The 23,121-nt window shown below is 30.6% G+C and overlaps 1 protein-coding gene across 2 annotated transcripts in view; it reads right to left on the bottom strand.

Annotated features, from left to right (window-relative positions):
* The window catches only part of LOC113550553 (facilitated trehalose transporter Tret1-2 homolog), a 75,507-nt gene extending 64,469 nt beyond the window's left edge, over positions 1 to 11,038 (bottom strand). The window contains exon 1 of one of the 2 annotated variants that reach the window (XM_026952468.1): positions 10,731 to 11,038. In XM_026952468.1, the coding sequence (XP_026808269.1) occupies positions 10,731 to 10,824 (94 nt within the window). In that variant the 5' untranslated portion in view covers positions 10,825 to 11,038. Of the gene's footprint in view, positions 1 to 3,619; positions 3,758 to 10,730 lie in introns of those variants that run through there. The other variant, XM_026952471.1, reaches the window with a different exon arrangement.
* Between the last annotated feature and the right edge of the window lie 12,083 nt (positions 11,039 to 23,121).

The following is a 23,121-nucleotide window of genomic DNA, read 5'->3' as shown; positions in this document are numbered from 1 at the left end:
GGTCTCTATATACATAAATATTAAATTATATCAATTAAAGGTAAAAATTAAAATATATTTAAAATGCAAATAAATTTGTATAGTTATATTTTTTTTCAGTTAATTTATAATGTATTATATTAATACGCGCATATAACGAAGTTGTCGATTAAGCGAACACAGACACTGATTATTTAATTTGATTCGAAGTACCCAATATATAATAATCTATTAACATAGAATTGTCATTTTCTTGGATGTTTTGTAAGCTTTAATAGCCATGTTTACATCATACAGTCCCCATATTAATAGAGACAAACATAATCAAATTACATCAGAACAAATTATTGTATTATCAGCTTATGCGTGTATAATAATATATTATATTATATGGTGTCTTGTACACTTGTGGTATTTTATGGGTGATCAAATTACTGTTATAGAACATTGCTAACGTATACATAATAATTGTATAATAGCTAGTTAAATACCTTAAGCATATTTTATAGGTTTTGACTGTTTTGAGTATAAACGAAAAAGATATTGGTTTTATGACGATATTTTAGTATTTTACATATTCGTAAATATAAACTCTGATACGTATTCATACACACCAATAATGTTTTCAATTACATATTTGTCATGACAATTATACTTATGTATTTTTGTATAACCGTATCATCGTTTCTTGTGACCTGTTGAACTTCAGCGTCAATATAGATATGTTAAACGTAAGTTAGTAAAAAAAAATGGACGATATAATAATTTAATTTTACCAAGTATTGATTAATTTTAATAAAATATTTTAACATTTAATTATATTATATTATAATAAACGAGAGCGCCAAAGAGCCGATCACCTTTGCAAGTATACAATTTTCGGTACCCGTATCATACGTGGTGTACCAAATGGCAAACACTTGTTTATAATAGAACCATAAGTATAATGGTTGTTCAGTATACACTGTTACTATAATATTATAATAGTACGCTAAAAGTAGCGATGCACACCAAAGGGAGTAGACGACTCCGAACTTACGCCTCTGCCCCCTCGAGAGTCAAATTAAAAAATTTAAAAAAATTTGATTATATTTTTATAGTTTGGTTATTTCTAGAACAATTTCTGTAATTGATAGGTAGTATTTTTCGATTTTGGATTCTGTTATTACTTTTTTTCCTTATAATATAATTGTTTTTTTTTTTGTATTATGATGATAATTTGTTTGTGGTTCTTTAAAACCTATTAATGAGGAGTAATATGTATATTAGTAATTCCTCGCCCTTTTAAAAATTCTGGTTTTAAGTTATTATTTATACCTATTTTTTACTAGTCGATCGTTTAATACATCATCGTAACGTACATGCCGTGGTTGGACGAAAAGGTTAACAAAACATGCGCGCCGCGACATCATAAATTTATTATTATATACATATACATATATACATACATATATATATATATATATAAACACGCTTAGTATCTATGTGATATTATAATATTACGTGTTGCATAATCAAATTCACAACATATGCGATTAAATGATTCGAAAAATTCACGTTTGTACGAGAAAATACGGGTGCGTAAACGTAAGTGAGAATAAAATCTTTGGCAAAATTCCATAAAACGTCCGTTTCAAAAATGTAATTAATCGTAAAGTATAATTTTATGGACATAATTTTATTTCGGTGTGTGATTCAATGGTATAGAGATGTATCGCACTGATTTGACAAGTCTTATGTTTTGCCTCTGCAATGATCGATAGTGTTATATTTACGACGGGATACTATAGTAAATACATACATCACCTGTGAAAATATATAATTATCTGATCGTTTGGCTTTGAAAATGTATCGAGTTTCACATCCAGCCGATACGTATAAAAAAAACGATACTATATTCGCGGTGTATACACCACTAAACAATTCCGTGGTATACACTCATTAATTTATTAAATATACATCATCACTCTATTTAAATTCATTCAATTATTTTATACGCTCGGGATAGTAAGATATTTTCATAATATTATATTCCAACCGTATAGGCCAATAAATAATTTCGTTTGCAGTGGCACAGCCAGGTAAGTTGGCAGAAGTTAAATGATCTCTCCCGTGTTGTTTTAGATTAGGTTCCGCACTAGATGTGATATATGTCTTATCGTTATTTTAATTTAATATCGCGCTGAAACATTAGGTTAGGTGACTCTTAAACGTGGTTTTCTGCAGTGTATTTATGTTCTTAAAAAATTATACCGTAGCCTGTTCATTCACAGCAGATTTGTTTAAACACCGTCCTTGGCAAATTCCCGGATACGACACCGATACTATGGTCTGTACGACGGACACGAGTAAATTTCAATTTCTTTTTAATGCGATCGGAGCGAAATAAACGAAATCGTTTTATTCGGCGGCGACAGTACAATTTATGGCCGGAGATTGTCATGAATACCTACGTCGTCCGTAACCGTATACACATAATACAGGATGGTTATCGCGCGGTATATACTTATTTTATGGTTATATTCCGCGACAGACTGCCGTGGTATATACGCTTATTATTGCAATTACCTATATATATATATATATATATATAAACCGTATCGCTCGTATAGTTCGTACGTGACCGGCACAGAAGTCTTCATTTATCAACGAGCATGTTATCTATATAATATATTATAATCCACACGATATGTTATAATATAATATCATATACGAATGGACAGATAGCCACCGCCTTACGCAAAATCGGTCGTACCACAGTAACCGGTGGCGCATTTCGTATTTATATATATCATTATTGCATCAATATAATGTAATAGGCAGCACGTATATGATTATATATATTATACATTTATACGCCTATTACCTTACACCTACGGCGATAGGTAGGTATCATAGTATTATTACGGTCTGGTCGTAAAATACACGTATACCTTTGCTCCAAATCTCCAATGCATACACACACACATAATATAAACGCATGATATACAGAGTGAGCCATCGTGTTTCCAGATATTTTTTCCCTACAGCTGACACGAGCAGACGGTAAATCACGGTAGCCAAATTTGTTTTCAATACATTATACATTGTGATTTACCACGTTTCTCGCCCCTATTTTTCATTTAATATTAATAATATTCAAGTCTTGATTTTTGGAATTTTTAATTATACTTAAAATCTACGTTTTCAAAATGCTGTGATTTTTTGTACTGTTCAAGGAGTGCCCCTCACCTCCTTCCAGTGTGGTTTATGTGACATTTGTGCTCAAATTATATATTATATAACATTATGATTTTATGCATAATGCTGGAATGCTCTTCAACGAAGTCAAACCGTCCGCAGAATTTTATATTTACCCTGAGATACTTAAAACCCCGCAACACGTTTTTTAATTCTCACGATCAACCGAGTATAACCATAAGTGCAGAGCGGTAAACTATTACCTATTTACATAGATACGATATGATACGGCAATGCGATGAAATAAAAATAAAATAAATGCAATGTATTCATTTTCCGGGAAAAAAATAACGAATAAAAATACATATTTCTCGGGTATTTATGTAGTGTTTATGTACTGATCCGTCTCAAAATTGTACAGCGTCAAGTGAAGACAGTATTTTATAGAAATTCGACGTACCTGCAGCTGCTGCAGTCGCATCGGTGGCGGCAACTTCTACGGTGTATAATATATATGTTATACTTGTGCGAAACTATACGAAATCGACGAAATTGCCAGGCGACTCAGCGACACCATGTAGATACAAGCAGACCTTTAGTGGGTGACGAAGTACCGCAGCAGACAATAAAATCGCACTCAATATTACGATATATATAACACACGCGGCGCCTCGACAATATATAATTATAATATGTATAACGCACGAATATAGGGTTCCGATTTACGAATGTGTAAGTGTATTAATCAGCTGTTACCGGGTCACGCAAATACATAATTCGACAATACGACGGCGATCACGGGTGTAGAAACCGCACATAAGGTACATAGCAATAATAGTAGCAACAATGTACGATGACCGGACGGCTCGTCTATCTCCGCCAGTCTCATCCTTTCCCCCCTTTCCACCGCTGCAGTGATTCAAAGGCCAATGGAAAAATAATTGTGCGGCGGTGACTCATATTGCGCTCGTTCGCGGTTATTACTCTAATTGCTCCGACGGATGCGCCGCGTTATTTTGTCAACACGACCGTATGCATATTGTATTTAATGACAACAATAATCACGATATTCTTCTGGGCGGCCCGAAAACCTTCGACCACAGTGATATATATTAAGTAATATGTTTTGATACACCGTATTACAGTGGATAGTATAGAGTCTTGATAATCTGATCCATATATGACTGATCGGGATCATATTATTATAGTTTAGTACTGCCAGAATATCAAAAAACATTAATCGTGTATCGATTTTAAAATCCAAATCACTCAAATTATAAAATAGGTACATAATAATATATACGATGTACATTATACTGAATTAACTAAAGCTGGCGGTGGCTGAAAATTCTGTATTACTGTTAGAGGGGTTGCGAGATAATTGAGATTATTTGTCTGTACCAATATATTTGAAAATAGTATACATTTACACATATTTTATGCATACACATAGACGCGGCATAAGTACAGCTATAATTAAGTTTAGCAACGTACTACTGCTGGCTGAAGACATAATATATTATAGTTTAAGGTAATCTATATAATATGTACACAGAAATTTTTCGATATCATAACTAAACATTTATAATATACCTTAATACCTACGTATTTTTATATAGGTTTTTTGGGCGAAGGGAGAGGTTTTTGATAAATGTTTAAGGAAAACTTTGTCATTAAATTTCCTCCCTAATTTCTTCTGTTCATTGTATAAGCGCATCATTACGCGCTGCAACATAAAACATAAATTACATAAATATAAAAATCCTAATACATAGTAAAGATCTAAGAGTCGAGTCGTGAAGAGTGCAATCATAATTGCATAAATAATATAATTAAGCGTGATGTAGTTATTGTAGTTATATTATACTTTTTACATTTACATATTAGGTCGTGTACAATCGCAATATTTTACCGGAAACGTATATTATATAGTTACTATTTATTAGGGTACTTCGTAATTCTGATTTTTCGCTGCAATTTATACGGAACTTTATCGCGTATTTCAATATATTATAAATTCTTGTAAGTGATGTCTAGATTACATATATGTTATTGTTATGTTATTTCAATTTTAAATAAATAATAATAGACAATTATTTGTTTAACAATAATAATTATTACGAGTATAATATTATAATTTCATTTAAAAATGCATATAGAAAAATACTTTACAACGCGGTCTTGTAATATTGCATATAGGAAAGAGCTGGTAAATGGGGTATGAATATCCTGATCAAATCATTTTAAGGGTTAAATAAATATCATGTTAGATTTTGTATATAATGTAAAAAAATGTTTAAAATATATAACGATTTTGATAGCTGAGGGTAGGTGGATAAATGTAAGGTAAATTCTAATTTTAACCTATTTTTATGACATCCAATGTCTATTTCTCCCTTGCTATAAAAATATACAACGTAGAAACTATACATGAATCTTTTACAAATGACAGCATTTTGATAAATTGATATTAATTACTGTAATTTATAAATCATCATTATCATAGTATTCTTCCTCTCTTCCCTTCGAACCGATTATCGTGGACATATTATTCTTAGTTCATTTAGTTTAATAACTCAAATACTATTTGTTTGAATTTCGATTAAGTAACATTGAAATTTTCAAAAAAACCATCTGTTGTCTATATTTATTTCCTTATTAGGACAATCCTTAAGAAGTTTAAAAATCTAAATCTATTAAAAATATCATCCTTATAAATAGGTTACTGAAAACTTCAAAAATCGGTATTTGAATAAATTGCATACTAAATTATAAATGGGAACGCGGTGTATAGCCGTATAGGTATTTAAAGAAACATCTGTATCCTGTTTAATAATATACATACAGGCGATATATTTCCGACAAGTTCGATGTATATCTGCAATTTTATAGTTCTGCGGATGCCGTTCTGTGGCAATAAGACAAATAAGTTGCGCTGCCGCTATCGTTTACTAAACTCACAAATCAAGGAGAATCGTAAACGCGTAAACGAGAAAACGACATGCCGCCGATTAGTATCTCGTGGCTCATCCTTGTTATTATTATTATCATAAAACTCGCTCCGAGAACGAATCACGATGTAGTAATGGATATAAAAATATAATTTTCTAATTTACATTATAAATTTGCGCGCATTTTTACCATCGTCGCAACGAATAGCATAACACAATATAATGATATTATATTATATATTATCGTATATTAGAATACGCAAATCGATAACCGTAACTATTCAGTTTTGGACTCGAATCAAGATTGAGCGCGTCCGCGTGTATGAGTATATAAGCGCATTACATTTAGCCGCGTCTCGGGGGTAAATATATTTTAAATGTTTACGTAAAATTTACCTTGGGATCGATGTACACGATGAATATTAGAGGTGTACAATATACCTCCGTCTCAGTGTATACTCGCGTGTAGTTAATAATGTTATAAGCAGTAATAATACTCTACCTGTGTGTAGCCACGTTATATATTATAATAATGTTATTATACGATATATGTGCACACTCGCGCGGTCGTATATTCCTGTTTGGCGACGCCATTATATTATTATACGGCAGAGTGTCAAGGACGCGTGCGAAAAAGTGCGCCGCCGCCGGTGCGATTTATCATTTTGAACGTATCACACAACAATAATATACAATACACAATAATAATAGGTAGGTATGAGTGAGTCGTCGTCGAGGCGGTTGTGATGATACTTCCGCGGCGGCTTTTCACTCACTCGTCTCCGAAAAACGGATTGCGTCAGCTGCAGTGCATGGTGTATATGATATAATACGTATTGTCTCGGGAGTAGGTCTCCGAACGGTTATTATTCGTTTTCAACGGTAAGACGATACAAATTATTAATTATCTATATCAATGAAAGGCTATATTTGTGTGTGTATGCGTGAGTGATCTACAGCCTGATCTGTCACGATCGTGCAGGTTGTGAATTTGGTTTAAAAGTAATCGTATACCCGAAAATGTGCACTTCGAAACTGATTTTTTTAAATTTTGCATTTTAAATAGGGTCTCCGCGCAAGGATGATTTGTTAGCTTATGAAAAACGAATATTGTTTCGTTTGTGTACGATTTAAAATAGTTATTATAATATTATATACGTTATATACCTATATTTTATACTTGGTTAAAATCACCCCAATAACTGTGCTAATATACGGCATTTCACAGAGGTCATAATATTATAAATTATTGTGACGCGGGACATTACAATAAGCATTGGCGTATTTTTTTAAATTTTTATTTAATACAAATAAGACATTCCTAGCCATAGGATATCTATGGATATTTATTATTATATATTATATTTATTTATTGGCGTATTAATATAGTTACTATCCCGTGTCCGGTCAAATAATGGCATTGTGCTCGATAAAATATTATCCGATATTATTTAAAATGTCTTTTTCGTCAGATTTGTGCGATGCAATAACGCGTCTTATTGTAAATAAGTAGAACCTATATATATATATATATATATATATAGTACCTATACGATCATATCGAAGACGGGGAAATGTTATTTACACGACATATTATTTAGTTCGCGGTATGTTCGGTGTAAACGTAGTTTTAAACGCACACTATTTGACGGGGACTATTGTCATACTATTATACGATATTTTATTAAAAAATAATAACTATATAATATATTATTATGAATGATATTAAAATATGTACACATATACGATATTCGGCAAGTTGTTTCTGTTTATTAAATATAAATAATATAAAGATTAATATCTAAATAAAAAAAAATGTATTATAATATCTGTACGAACTGTATATCTAACTGTCAGCCACGGTCAAAATCATTTATTTACGTTTGCCTATAATATACGTATATATAGTATGTGTGCGTCGTGTGTGAGTTTGCCGCGGCTCGTTCACGAACGTTTTAATATTGCAATGTGACATGTGTGTTTTATCGTCGAGACTTGGGCTCGATTGATAAAATAATCTATCTATATACATGTCAAATAAATTGAATTTCTTTTTATCAATCACGATATAGCTATAACATAATAATATTACATTATAATGTTATATTATTATATTGTGTATATTATATTTCTGACCACTAAAGAAAATAGTCGTCTGTGTGATATTTTGCGAGCGTAACACATTTTATATTTTCAAATATTAGCAACATTGCGTTTATCTATGAAGATAAATCGCGTATAAAGCGCATGAATCACTGTAGTTATTTCAAAATAGGCCCTCTGGGCAACATTACAACTTGTCGTTCATATTATATTATATATATATTGTCACGATTATAGAAGATGAAAAAACCGAAGATGGCAGTAAAACATAATATAGGTTTGTCTATTATTCTAATATAATTATTGTGTACGCCAGCATCACGTCACAATAATGAACTAATGTCACTATACCTATATTATTACGACAACGGTTTTAGAATCGAAAAATCTGATTGTGTTGTTCGCTTTGATTCGATGTGTACGTAGTAAAATAATAATTATTATTACAATAACTTCGTGATGTACAAAGTTATTTTACTTAAAACCATAAATGCATAATATATGACAGTTATTGGCTTTAATAAAATTTGTATTACAACATTGCGAGGTTTGTTCGTGTGTTATTTTTACACGTAGGTAGGTAGGTAAAGTTTTTTACATGTTATCGGTTCAAATATTATATACGTTTATATAGATATAGATATAGATATTATATATACATCATGACGAAAAAATTAATTTTGTATTTTAGTGACGACCGTCGTCGTAGCGAACATCAGAATACTAATCATAACATACATATACACGATACACGGAACATATTGTTATATTAGCAGGTGCTTTAAACAAGAGCTTGTATATCACTACAACAGAGTATGATTTATTAAAAATTAAAATAGGACATTTAACGACAAAAACTTGAATGTTACATGAAGTTTATATATGGAATTTTTTTAATAATCTTAATAATTTTATAAGATAAAGTTTGTGTGATAATAACTTTAAAGTTTAATTACAAATATATATCCAAGTGTCTTATACTACAACAGCGTGATTAGATTATAAATATATAGAATTTTCAATCATTTATCTACATTAGTTTTTTTTTTAATTACTCGTACATTTTCGCATCACATATTAAAATAAATATTTTAAGACTCTAAATAATTAGAGCATTTGAATCAACTATAAAAATATCATGACAAGCTGGGTATTGGAAAAATGAATTGGATTCAAACGGGCAACGGTATACACCTAATTTAATACATTTTACTAATAAACACGCACGACGACGAAACTTTAAGTGTCTATAACTTTGAGAGTAAAATATATAAACTGCAGTTTTAGTAACACAATACTGGCTATTAGGTGAATTTTGTTATTAATCTTTGATAAGCTAAATTTTATATTTCAAGGCTGTTCAGTTAAAAATTCCAGTTATATTTAGGTTTAATACATCAAATTAATTATATCTGAAGAGAATTATGTTAATTTATTATGTGTCATATTGTATTTATTATAATTTGTTGAAACGTACATTTTCTTCCTGCACGGATTGACGATATTTAAAATACTTTAATGTACTTGAAATTTGTAAAAATAACCATTTGACCTTATATCAGGTTTATGCGTGAATTAAACATAATTTTTTGATAAATGCATGCGAACACATATGCGAAAATCTCCTGTTTAAACGATCAACTGGTTATTAGTCCTGCCCAACTCGTTTCGTATACGAGATTTTATATGGGGTACTCTATTATAGTCTCTATCCGTTTGTCAGTGATAATAATATTATAGGTATATTATATTATTATCGGAAAGTTGAAACCGTTGTTAACGATACACAAAGTATATTACTAGTCCCGCGAAGTGTTCCAGAGAAATTTTTAGATACGGTTATACTTAGAACTGGTTACACATAATATAATTAATATTATTATGTTGCGAAGGAAAACCGTTTAATGCGGTGCCTACATAATACTATCACGTTTGTTTAAATTTATTAGTTAATATGCGTCCGAGAAACAAATAATTCTAAGAATTCAACAGGCGTTTGAATCGTATTAAAATTAACAAATCGCACACGCATTAGGGTTATATTATATACGCGAACCCGAACATGGGTTACGAAACAATAAATCGATGTATCGAAACACGCGTTTATAATACCTAATAATAATAACGATATCATATCTTTGGCCTATAAAATATACTGTGTCTAACCGGTAACCGCAAGTATGGATATTTGCTCGTCGTCATTGCACGCCACTTCTTCACGCCACACAGGTCGTCAAAGTCTCTCGGCCGTACACGTTACTCGGGTACAATATATATATATATATATATATATATCTCATAACTTCCTACACGTTGTACCACGCGGTTTTTGAAATATATTTTTTACGCGCGACAGGCACATCGTACGTTATACGATGACGATCGATGTTCCAGTGTGACATAAAAAAACAATATTGGTTTTATTATTATTGTAATTAATTTGTTCTAAATTGCATCATTCATCGTTATAAATTTATAACTAAAATATTATAATATATTATATCGTCCGGTTCTAACCTGGTTCGGTGCCGGGGGCTGTGGCGGCGGCATCGGGAGATCGTTTTGGCGGGAAACACGAGTCGTCCAATTGCTTGAACACGCCCTGGTCCATTGCTAGCCGGTTCGTGCGGCTGCGACTGTTGGCGAGCGCGCGATGTGTCGGTGGAGTTTGATCGTCGTCGTCGTCGTCGTCGTCGCACGATAGCGTACAACGCGATAAACGAGCTGTGTACCGCGACGGTCGGTCAGGTCATCGCGCGCGGTTATGCGATACGATAGCGCCCCGGCCGGTAACTGATGTTCACTAACTCGTGTCCGCGGCCGCCGTCGACGACGATGGCGGTGGTGGCAGTGGCAGTGGCAGTGGCGGCGGCCGAGCCAGTCGCCCTTTTTACGGCACGCGCGCGCGCGCTCTTCACCGCCGACTAGAACCCGGGTGGTGGTAACGACTGCACACGCGACGATAATAATAATAATAATAAAATATTATATTTTTTTTTATTAATTTATTAATATTAATATGCGTGCCCTGCCCACTCGTTCGCCCTATAATACGCCCGGAGCACCACGCGCGCACGTCGCTGTGGATTTCGGTCTCGGCGATCTGTCGATGGGCCGAGCGAGCGAGAGACCGACCGGCCGCGTTTGGGTCAAAGTCGCGTGGCGTTCGTTTCAATGTCACCGCTGCCGCCGCCGCCGCCGCCGCCGCGTTCTTCCGTCGTCGGTTAATCGCACACAGCCGCGCGCCGGTTCCTCCGTCGGTTACTCGCGCGTCCATCGGTACCTACTCATTATTACCACCAGCTGTTTCTATAACGCCGTCCGACGACGACTGATTATCGCGACATTAATTTTTTTGACGTGATATCAATATGATTATGTAACATTGTAACACGCGAATTCTTTTTTCGGTATTTCTTTCACATAGGTATATGTTTCGCATATCGTTCGTTAGATCTTCCAAATACCTGCGGGGGCGATCGTCACGTTCGACGGTTTGACAGGGCCATAATTAGGCATTTTTCATCCGTGGCCAACGAGCAAACTGACAAATCGTGCAAAAAAAGTATTAGCTTTAAAAAAAAAACTATGTTCAGAAAACGTGAAAAATTGACTTAGAAATGTTAAAAAAATTAACATTTAAAAAAACATTATGTCCTGGATTTTAATTGAAAAAATGCTTTAATCCTTTAACGTCACGATTGATGGAGGAGAGACCAAAAAAATTTCATGTTCAATATGGCTAAGGACCTAAGATATATATAATATGTTGATATACCATATACCTAGGATAATTATAGGATACCCAATATTACAGTATTACAATTGAAAACCTAAAAAAAAAATTAGCGCACTTAAGCATAGATAAAATTCTCCTCTGTTTTTATAAATAGCGATTTATTAGTAACAGCTGTCACAGCTTCTATATATTCACCCATCCTGTATTTACACTACAAATTACAGGTGGTTGGTGTCCTCTTCAGTATATGTCAAACATTATCTTTTGATAATGTCTCAGTTCGTAAGGAAAGCATTTTAAATAAAGATGTTACCAAAACAGTATCAATCATGTATAATAATTGTGTTTAAAATTACGAATGGCGTAACGTACTCTATCAAGGTTCAACAATTATTACACATTTTTTACAGGAGTATACACAAGGGTGATTTATTTGAGCATAAGAAGATATGACCTCTTCTTTGCTTAAATTGTGCATTTGTTGAATACTATACTTTTTTAATTTTTTTCTTTTTTATCAATAACCGCCATAATTTGACGAATGCCGCAGTAACACTATTTCATCACCAAGGTTTAACTTGAATATTTTTTTTCATGCTATGCATACGCGTATAATAGTGACACGTTATAAATGAATATGTATAAATACAATAACCGAAACGAATATAATCCACAGTAATACTATCCAGATAATATAACATTATACATCAGTAGGTGTGCCTATAATAAGTATTTCTAAAAATCGTTGTATCAATGTTTAACTCAGATCTTACAAATGTACCTATAAATAATAATAGAATCATAATAAAGTGTAAATAAAATATAAATTCCAAATAATGATATACCCATGCACAGGCATACAGTATAGCGTCGTGTTATTGTGTCAATCCGAAAATGAAATCACTATAAACTATCGATCGGTATATAAAGTTTGACACGCGACCAAATATCGTCATCGACGTACGGAGTCTTAACGACGCAAACGTATGACATGCAGTCGTAGTAATCGTTTTGATTATTATTTTATTGGTCTACATAAGTATACGATGATAGACCGGTGGCGATGTACACTCGAAGCCGTATGGATTACCGCGCGCGTCTTTCGGATTAGCCTGTGTTTGGATTACCGCGACGCTACTGTATGTCTGTATGTATATATATATATATACATTCGATATACTCGTATAGTAGTATATTATACTATGTAGTACAATCCTCGCTTAATGGGGACACCACATAATAAGAACAACCGCTTAATACAGGTACAGATAAGCAGTCTTCAACAAATACATTCGTTACATTAAAATTCGGTTTGTTGGAACGGCCGGACAATGGGGACAGATAGATGACCGATCGATGTGTCCCAATCGTCCCAATCAAGCGGATTCGACTGTATACGTGTATATGTTACTGCGAATGTCCGCAATCGGTGAGTGCTGGCAGTCACCGGTTAATGTCGTCATACACCAAAGTCATTGCCGAATGTTGGCATATTGATTAAATTTGCACTGTTCGTAAACATTTACCAGCAAATGTCAACATTTATATAACGATATTGGTGAATGTTGGTAATGGCGATATTATTTAATCTGATCTTATTTAAAATTCTAGTACCTACCCATACAAGATGTAATTGCAAAACAAAGTGCACCACACAAAAAGTGTGGTTGTAGAAATGTTGGCATTTTATGCTGTTCAAAATGTCATGTTGAAATAAAAGCAGAACAATGTTCACCGTTGTTTTAAAATAATAATTTTTGTATGGCAAAATAATCATAATTTAAATTAATAATACAGGTGTAAAATTGTTCAATAAAAATAATCATAATTAATAAAAGTAATTGTTAATATTTATAACTCAACATATAATTTCTATTTTATATTATTGTCTACACTCTATAGTACTGTATTATGTGCGAATACGTAACCTATGTCAACATTAACCAAAACCGTGTTGTATATGTCAACATTGACCAAAATCCTAATGTAAATGTCAACATCCACTAATACATATCTATATTATTTTAATTTTTCAACATTCATCAATTTAGTAGGTGTTTGTCGACATTCACTAGGTGGTTGTCAGCACTCTCCAATTGCAGACATTCACAGTAATTGTTAACCCAACTTAACATCACAATTCACAATCGACCGTAGTAAATGAGTTAATTCCCAAGACGTACTTATGTATTAGTTGATTACCGGGTCATTGATAGATATGTACGAGTTGATTCACGGGTCGTTAAGAAGTATGTGCGAGTCGACTCCCTATTGTTGTATATCAATAGATTGAGCTGTGAGAAGTGCAGTCGAAAAGATATATTAAATGCAAGAGAAATATGAGACTAGAAAATCCATGAAAAACCGAAAAAAACAAAGTATTTTTTAGAGAAGTGATGTCACGGTATACTGGTTATCTCATTACCAGATACCAGTTTTATGTGTTTTACACTTTTACCTAACTACTAATTCTTTTTACTAATAATTTTTTTAATAATTAATAAATTATAATATAATATAATAAATAATTGATAAATACAAATTAAATGATTTTCAAAATATAAAAAAACTAAAAAAACAACATTTTTGAGAAATTCGTGTCAGCCAACTTCCTCGTAGTGTCTCTTGGGTTACGCTAATAGGCTGAATATTTGACCTAAATATCGAAAAAAATATATAATAACCCGGGAATCAATAATTCGTACATACCTTTTAATGACCCAGGAATCAACTCATCGGTATCGATGTAAGTAAATAGGTACCGGAGAATCAACTCGTACAGTCGTATGCAGTCAAATCAACTAAATAAAGATCGTCTTGAATATGGTTTTGAGAAATTCAGCAACAAACAGTATACGGTATACTCACCAACGAGTATCATGATATTTGTGTTAGTTTTAAGAAGACGTCACTCCTGCAAACGTTGTGTCTATCTCTCAGACGTACAATTATAGCAAATGTATGTTCAGTATAAAGTATAACCCGTTTCTTTATTATACTTGCTAGACTTTTTTGACAGATTTTTCAATCTGAAAAACAAAAGAAAAAAAAATTATAAATACTTTACTGATTTTAATATTACGGGTATATTATCATCAAGCTTATAAAGATAAGAAGATAGTCTGCTGTATTTCTACAAACATTTTTATATATTTTTTCACTCATAGCTCGTTTTAAATTTGAAATCGCTATAGCCGAGGTAAAAAGTTCCTATTATACGATGCTTTAAAGTTTTAAATTTAAGTTAAATAAATACTCGTTTTGAAGAATATTAAGTAATTAAGTAATTTAACTAGTTCACTATGCTGAAAAGAGAAGTTTGGAGTATTATAATTAATGATTATATACATATATTGATAAAATATTATCAATTTTTTAACATAATATCACATGGCACATACGTACTACATAGTAATATGTTATAGTATAATATAAAACATGAATCAATCTCATTAAATTCTGGTGCATTAATTATACTCTATACAATGATTTTTTGATTTTTCGGCAATAAAGTATTTTCTGTGTGTAGGTACACATTTAATGGTTATCATTATAGCATTATAACGCACGGATCTAAAAATAGATTAAGCCTAAATTATTTCTATAGTGTGAGTATAAAATAAAAAAATTCTTACCTTCATTATCACAGAAGTTATCATTCTCAACACTTCGCATTGCAATATCGTATATTTCACCGTCTGTGGTTCATTTATTCGACGGCCCAGCCGGAATATTGGGGACAAACACATGTGGCGCTATTTGGATTTTAAGTGGTTGGAAGTTGGACATCTACTCGTGCAATATTTAAATAAAATAATATATATTAGACAAATATAAAATAATTATTTAATATAAATGATGTAATTTATTGTTTAAAAATACTTATGATGGATATTTGTCATATGACAAATACATCAAACATGCACAGTTACAGTAAATTTATCACAATGGTTTTTTGTATGTCTAAGCTCCAATAAAACTATGTTTTGCGGCGACAGGGAAGTAAAAATACCTTTTGACTCATGTATATTATATATTTATACGTAATAGAATACAAATTAACCAAAATAATTTTGACAGATTTTAAATAATGATGGTGGATCGAATGCGGAATGAGTGTACAATACTATAAGGCTAAAGACACTAAATGGTTATCAACTTCCATTGAGCCAGGTATTTCCTAACTTGAGATATTTTTGTATTTAGTGAGATTAAACACATGTTCAAAGTGATGGAAACAATAAACGATTTTTAATTCCATTGGTTAAATAGGTTATCCGTAATTAGTCATCAAATTAATTTTGATCAAAAACACACTCAATAAACAAACCGTCGGCAATTAGAATTTTATGTTTTCATTAGTATTCGAACACTTAAAGAATTGTTATCAATGGCTAAAATGGCTTTCATTTGTTTGATTAACAATTGTTAATCGATGACATAAGTGACAATAAATTCCTACTATTAATGGCTGAGCGAATTTTTTTAAAACATATAAATGTATAATATATTTTAATCCAAAGTATTTTTCATTCTTATTCTTATAGGCTACAATACCACTTATTTTATTTCTATTATGAAGAATTAAATCAGAAAAAATATTTTTGGCTAGAATATATAATAAATGTATACGTTTTAAATAATTCATCAAGCCATTGATAATAGGACTGTCTAGACGCTCTTGTCAATTAATCTTTGTTATAAAATAAGCCATTAGCCATCAATAAAAATTCTTTAGTGTTAAAAAAGAAACGGAAACATATAATTCTAAATAATCAAGTGCGTTTTTGGATCAAAATTCGACTAATTGCTGGCGACGGATTTTTGCCATGGAATTACATTATTACAAATCGTTTATTACCTCCACCACTTGGAACATGGATTTAATTCCGACAAATAAAAAATATCTCAAATCAAGAAACTCTTTGCTCAATGACCAAGTTGACCATTTAGTGTCTTTAGCCTTATACTACTGTACACACATTTCGGAATCGTTCCATCATCACTATTTGATTCTTTCAACGTTATTTTAATTATTTATTTTCTGTTTAATTTATTCATAGTAGAAATAAAATAGGTGGCATATTAGTGTTGTAGTCTGTAAGTATATAATATATAAATATGATCATTTATTTTGTAATTTATAACGATACTTTTTATTTTTACTTTGTTTTTAGCACGCAAAACATTACACGATAAAAATACTTGATAAAACATAAAAATATAATAAGTGATAACAGTTTAATAACATGAGCACTGAGTGTAATAGTTTATGACCCGTGTGTATTATGGTGGTGTGGATATACATTTATATCCACGTTGGTGCTGGTTGTTATACAACTATTTAATTATTATACTTAAATTATTATTTAGAACATAAAACATTATGCACTTTATTATAATATTTATTTTTGTATTAAAAATAACCTTTATTTTTAAGTAATACAAATTAATAGTAATCTTAATTAATAACTAGTAATTATTTTTTATTTATTAATTATCAAACATCAAACAGCCAGCATAAAAAAATTTAGAATTTTGTTTTTTTTTAAATATTATTTCTATAAATTATGAATTTATGACACTAGTAATTATAGTTAATAGTTATATTGTTTAATTAAACACTAATGTGATGTAACAAAAAGAGACCATGAGTGGATACGTATCCTTATCCTCTTTTGTAATTGTGCAACTGATAGTATCAAATTTCTTGATAAAAAAATGCCACTACTTTTCTCAGTGAATTAATTTTTTCTATTTATTAATGTAACAATTTTGTATTTGGTGGTGGGGATGGGGATTTCGAGCAGCATAAAAATTAACAACTAGCATGCAAATGTTAAATACTTCTTTGCTTGAAATACATATTTGAGAAAATGTATTTATTTTTAACCGCTTTTTCATGTATTTTACTTTTATAATATAAAGTATTGTTTGATCTGTCATTTGAAATTAATTTTATGTGTCTCAAAAGTTACCAAAATACATGTATGCTAATAAATAATTCTAAATTCATAAGTAAAAATCATTTTTACTACCGTCAACTGTAAAAATTGTGAGAATGGTGTTCAGCAATAATGTCTCAATATTTTAAATTTGATTCGATAATTATTATTAAATTTAAAGATGATTGTTGACACTGAATTATAATTGTATCATCGTTATTATGAAACACTTTGAATTCGGCGCTCATCCTTTCGTATATTTTATCTTATATAATAATATATAAACAAGAGAATACATTAATAACATTCAATTGTACAATAATATAATTATAAATATAGTTAGTAGTATACTAGTATTATACGATAATAGGTACTATTGTAAATTTAATAATGCCATAAAAAATTCTTTTCTTATTTAGTTATTTATATACATCATAAGAGCCAATATTGTATTTTTAGTTATTATACATAATATACTTATGTATTATTATTGTACATTATTTGCCTGCGTGAATTTCGTTTGGTTCAGTACTTTTCAAGTACTTATGATAATGTTACATTCTTACGATTTTTGTGTGTTATTTATAAAATAATTAACACGTGCAAATCATCTAAATGCTCATGATAAATTTATTTATAACTAAACTACAAGTTTCGACAGAACGTGCAAACACATGAAATATTCCAATTTATTTTCACTTACGAATTTATTGCATTGTAAGCGTTGTAACTTAATTAAATTGTATATTGGTATACCTACCAATGTTTTATAACTGTATTTTTTTTTTAATTTTTAAGTAATATTTTGTGGTATTTTTTCGGGTTTTCCAGGAAAGCATAAAATTACAACCAAGATAACGTTTATTTAGAATTTGATATGATAAATAATAACATAATATTTTTCGTGAATATTATATTTTTATCTAATTTATTGTGTGATTATCAGCGGTTAAAATATTATCATAATTTCATTTTACTCAATTTTTGTACTACAATTCTTCGATTTATCAACCGTATAAAATAAAAATGTTTGGTAATTAATTAACATTCTTTCATATCAAAGATAAATTAATATTAAAGAGCGGCTTGAGACAAAAAGTCGTTTAGAGTATTTCTGACAACAGCGATACAGTATTAATTTTTCATTTTACCAAGTTGGATAAATAGTTAAGTATTTAAATAATATTATTATTTATTATCTAATTGGTTCTGTAAAGTGTGGTAAAAAAGTCAAAAGCATTTATGATAATAATTTTTGTTTATATGATTTTTTTAAAAAAAAATTGACTACCTGTTCAATATAATTTGAACTCCTTGATGTTACCATAAAATTATATCAAAATTAAGCACGTACTGCAGAGGTGGTTATAAGTGTTTTAACTTACAACTTTTTACTTTCACGATCTGAATAAGGGAGGAAAAGTTTTATATTTTCTAAAGTATTAATTAGTTTTGGGCATCTTTCAAGTTGAAATCAATACTTTTAATAAACAGTGATTTGCATATTTCAAAGTGCACGACAGTAATAAATAATAATTTTTATTAATCATTTCTTTGCACCTCGCACTATACCAATTAAATGATAAGCTATAATTTGTCAAGTAAAAAAAAAAAAACTATCAGAATAAACTGTTGTCTGTTAATTGTGTACAGTAAAACTTCGATTATCCGTTACTCTCTCGCCTGTACATTTCTGTTTTGCGTTACTCTGCACCGTTATAATGGCATCATGAATTAAAATTAATAAATTAATTTATAATAAATCGAACATTACAAGCCTACATTTAGGTATACAACTTGTATAATACAAGTATTTATACAAAAATAAAAAATAAATTATCTATAAAAAAATCTTGGGATTCATACAAACAAACTAGAATAACTAATTTATTCAAATTATTTTATTGTGTCATCATCATATACACTAAAAGGTACAATATTAAAATTGATTTAAGTATAGTAACTATAAACATAATAATGCATTTTTACTTTTATTCGTTTAATTCAATTATCCGTCACTCTTTTGATCCCGTTTAAGATAGTTAATCAAGGTTTTACTGTACTTAGATAATATTATGCTGACAGTATTACATTTTTGACTTTCGCTTGTATAAATTTTACCTTAAATATAACTGAATTTTAATAATTTTAAAATCCCTCGATCGAATAATATAACTCATTTATAACTTTTACTTATACAGGGATGATCGAAGAGTAAATATTGGTTTCCTCTATAACGCCACTGCGAAGTCAAATAGTTATTAAAAAATTGGTTTTGTTTCGGACATTCATAGGATCGAGAAAGGGGAAAAATAAGTCTTACGTCATAAATAATATTGTATTTATTTCCCGCAAGTATGAGATAAAAACTAACGCAATTTTCTTTGGAGGCCATCAACGTCGAACTGTTCGTCATCATTACCGAACAATGGACCGTTATCGCGAAACTCCTCGACAGCTAATCGGCTGCGGAGTTCAGTGACATGTTTTTATTTATTGGACAAACCACGTCGATATCGCACAAAGACAAAACACATTTTAAATCGCCGTTTATTTTTGTGGTCGTTAATTAGTCGTTATAATTATAATTATAATTTTGTTTTTATTTCTACGATTGGCTCTCGAAACGGACTACGGCACGAAGTAGCACCCACAAGTCATGTATTTCTCCTATGTATTAACGATAGATAAATTTATTAAATATTACATAAAATACAAGTTCGTTGATATATTAATTTTTTTGTGATTTTTTTTTAAATATTTTCTACCGATGATAATTATTTATCTTAGAGAATATTGTGCCAGTAAATCGAAGTGGATATACACTTGAATCAACTGCGGGGAACATCAATGCTGGACAAAGGCGCGTTCGTAGTTCGTGGAAAATCACACTTTATGACGTGTTAAATAACCAGTTTTTGAGTGTCGAAATTGTTAATATCGAAATCGATTCGCAGCGTTCGGTGTTCATCGCTGTCCTTCTAAATGACAAATATTTTATGATTATTATTATTATTATTACTACTATATGTATATACATTATACTACATACGTTTATCCTTGCGTAATTCCGTAACTCCAAAACACAATATTTTATATACAATTCGCGAATGCGTGTCCACTGATTGTCATAATATACACGCATAGGTATACGTATGATGTATGTATACTTTATAAATTTGAATATTATTTTTTTTTCGACTATACTACGAGATCTGTTTGGTCAACCATTATTCGTTTTAGCGAGTATAGGCAGAAACACAGGATAGTAATAATTATTCTTGTCAATAAATCGATATCAATAGAACGCGTTTCATTTTTAATATTTTTCTTACAGTTAAAGGTAGAGTGACAAGGAGTCTTTGACCTTCCCCGATATGTTGGGGTTATTGTTAACGTAGTAGAGTTAAAACAAAAGTATGCCTAATCTTTATTTAGATTATGGACTTTGAAATGAGGATTGGATTAGTTATAATGTTCATTTTTCAGTGCACTTTTTGACAAGAATTTTTTTCAAAAAATTTTCAATTGATTGGTGAATCAGTATTCTAGTATTTTTTGTAAGTTGAAAAAGTAATATTTTTTTATTTTTTCTGTACAGAAAAACCTAAGATATAAATCTAATTATCCGTCGAAAAAATATACGTTAAAAAAACCTCAGTAAGAACGCGATGATTTATTAATTATTTCTAATTTAAATAATTATGTATAATATAACATAAAAAGCCATCATTGTAGTAGTATCTCGTGAAACCAGGCAATAGTACTCAACTACACCTAATTTCTGCATCCCGATTCACTTCTTTTTTCTGTTTACAAGGTCTTAGCCTCCCCCCTCATGTAAAATTCCCGACTACACCATTGTTAATATGTAGAATAATTACTTATACACTGCCTACCGGATTGTTTATTAAATTAACATGAAACCTCTTTTTCAGATTCCGGATCACCTGCTCGTATCTTGCTGTATCGTTTAAATAAATAATAATAAACTGCCATTTTATGCGATTTAATCAATATTAATAGGTGGGATGGTTTTTATAATAAAACGATTTGCGCGTTTGACAGTTGTAAATAATTACCGACGTTCTGTTGTATAATATAATATTATGTTCACGTATCGAAAAAATCAGGGGAAAATATATATATATATATATTTTTTTATCATGATACGTTTTTCGATAATATTCTTGCTTACGCAGTCTTAAAGAAATCTGAAACTGCTGGTTAAATACTTATTTAAACTTTATTACTATAATAATATGTATACGTTGTCACGCTGGAATAAATTTATGGTTTACTATCATAGTATAGCGTATAATTTTTTATTTTTAAATCGCCAGACTGTATATTATTGTAATATGTATATTATTACACATTATCGTCGATTATTAGTATTAGTATTTTCTTTATTTATAATCAAAATTACATTGATTATGCATAGGAATACATAATGTATATATCGTGTATGATATTTATACATATACATGTATATATATATATATATATATATTAAAGTGTTATGCGTGTCAACCCAACCCGACGTGAAACGCTCTGTATGCATCAGATGCACAATGTCCGCCACGTAAGTATTGACAAATGTACTAACGACGTTGATGTGTGTGTATGTTTAAATATAGGTACCTTGTCCACAACTTGTCGGCATGAAATGACAACATAATTCTCCTTGAACATCGAAAACTCGATACATCATATATTATTATTAATAATATAATCGATAATAATATTATATACGCTTATAGATATTATCGTATTGGACGACAATAAATATGCGTGACTTATTACGACCAACCATAGACACCTTCTACCAAGTACCAGGGTCCCCACCCTCCCTCATAAAAAATAATTAAAAGCTATTTCAAAATATTTTAGAAAGAAATGAAAATACGTGCAAATTAAATTTGTTAAAACAATAATATTCGAGTGGTACGTGTATACATTTTATATATTCTAGAGAAATGGATTGGTGTATAATTTTTCAAGACAACGATTTTATGTATACTATCTACTAATCGCTAAAACTTTGAAATTTCTTAAAAAGGCTAGACATCAGACAACAGTATAATTTCAGTATTGAGTGTACCAAACCTACCTAAAGTAGAACACAACCTGTATATTGTTAAAATATTTTTTTTTTAAATATGCATACTCGTAAAATATAGTTATCCAACTCTAGCAGATTGAAGATATCACACAAATTTTC

This window comes from Rhopalosiphum maidis, chromosome 1 (assembly GCF_003676215.2).
Source record: "Rhopalosiphum maidis isolate BTI-1 chromosome 1, ASM367621v3, whole genome shotgun sequence".
Taxonomy (NCBI): domain Eukaryota; kingdom Metazoa; phylum Arthropoda; class Insecta; order Hemiptera; family Aphididae; genus Rhopalosiphum; species Rhopalosiphum maidis.
Note: the sequence above shows the minus strand (reverse complement) of the source record. Positions and strands in the feature narration are given on the sequence as shown.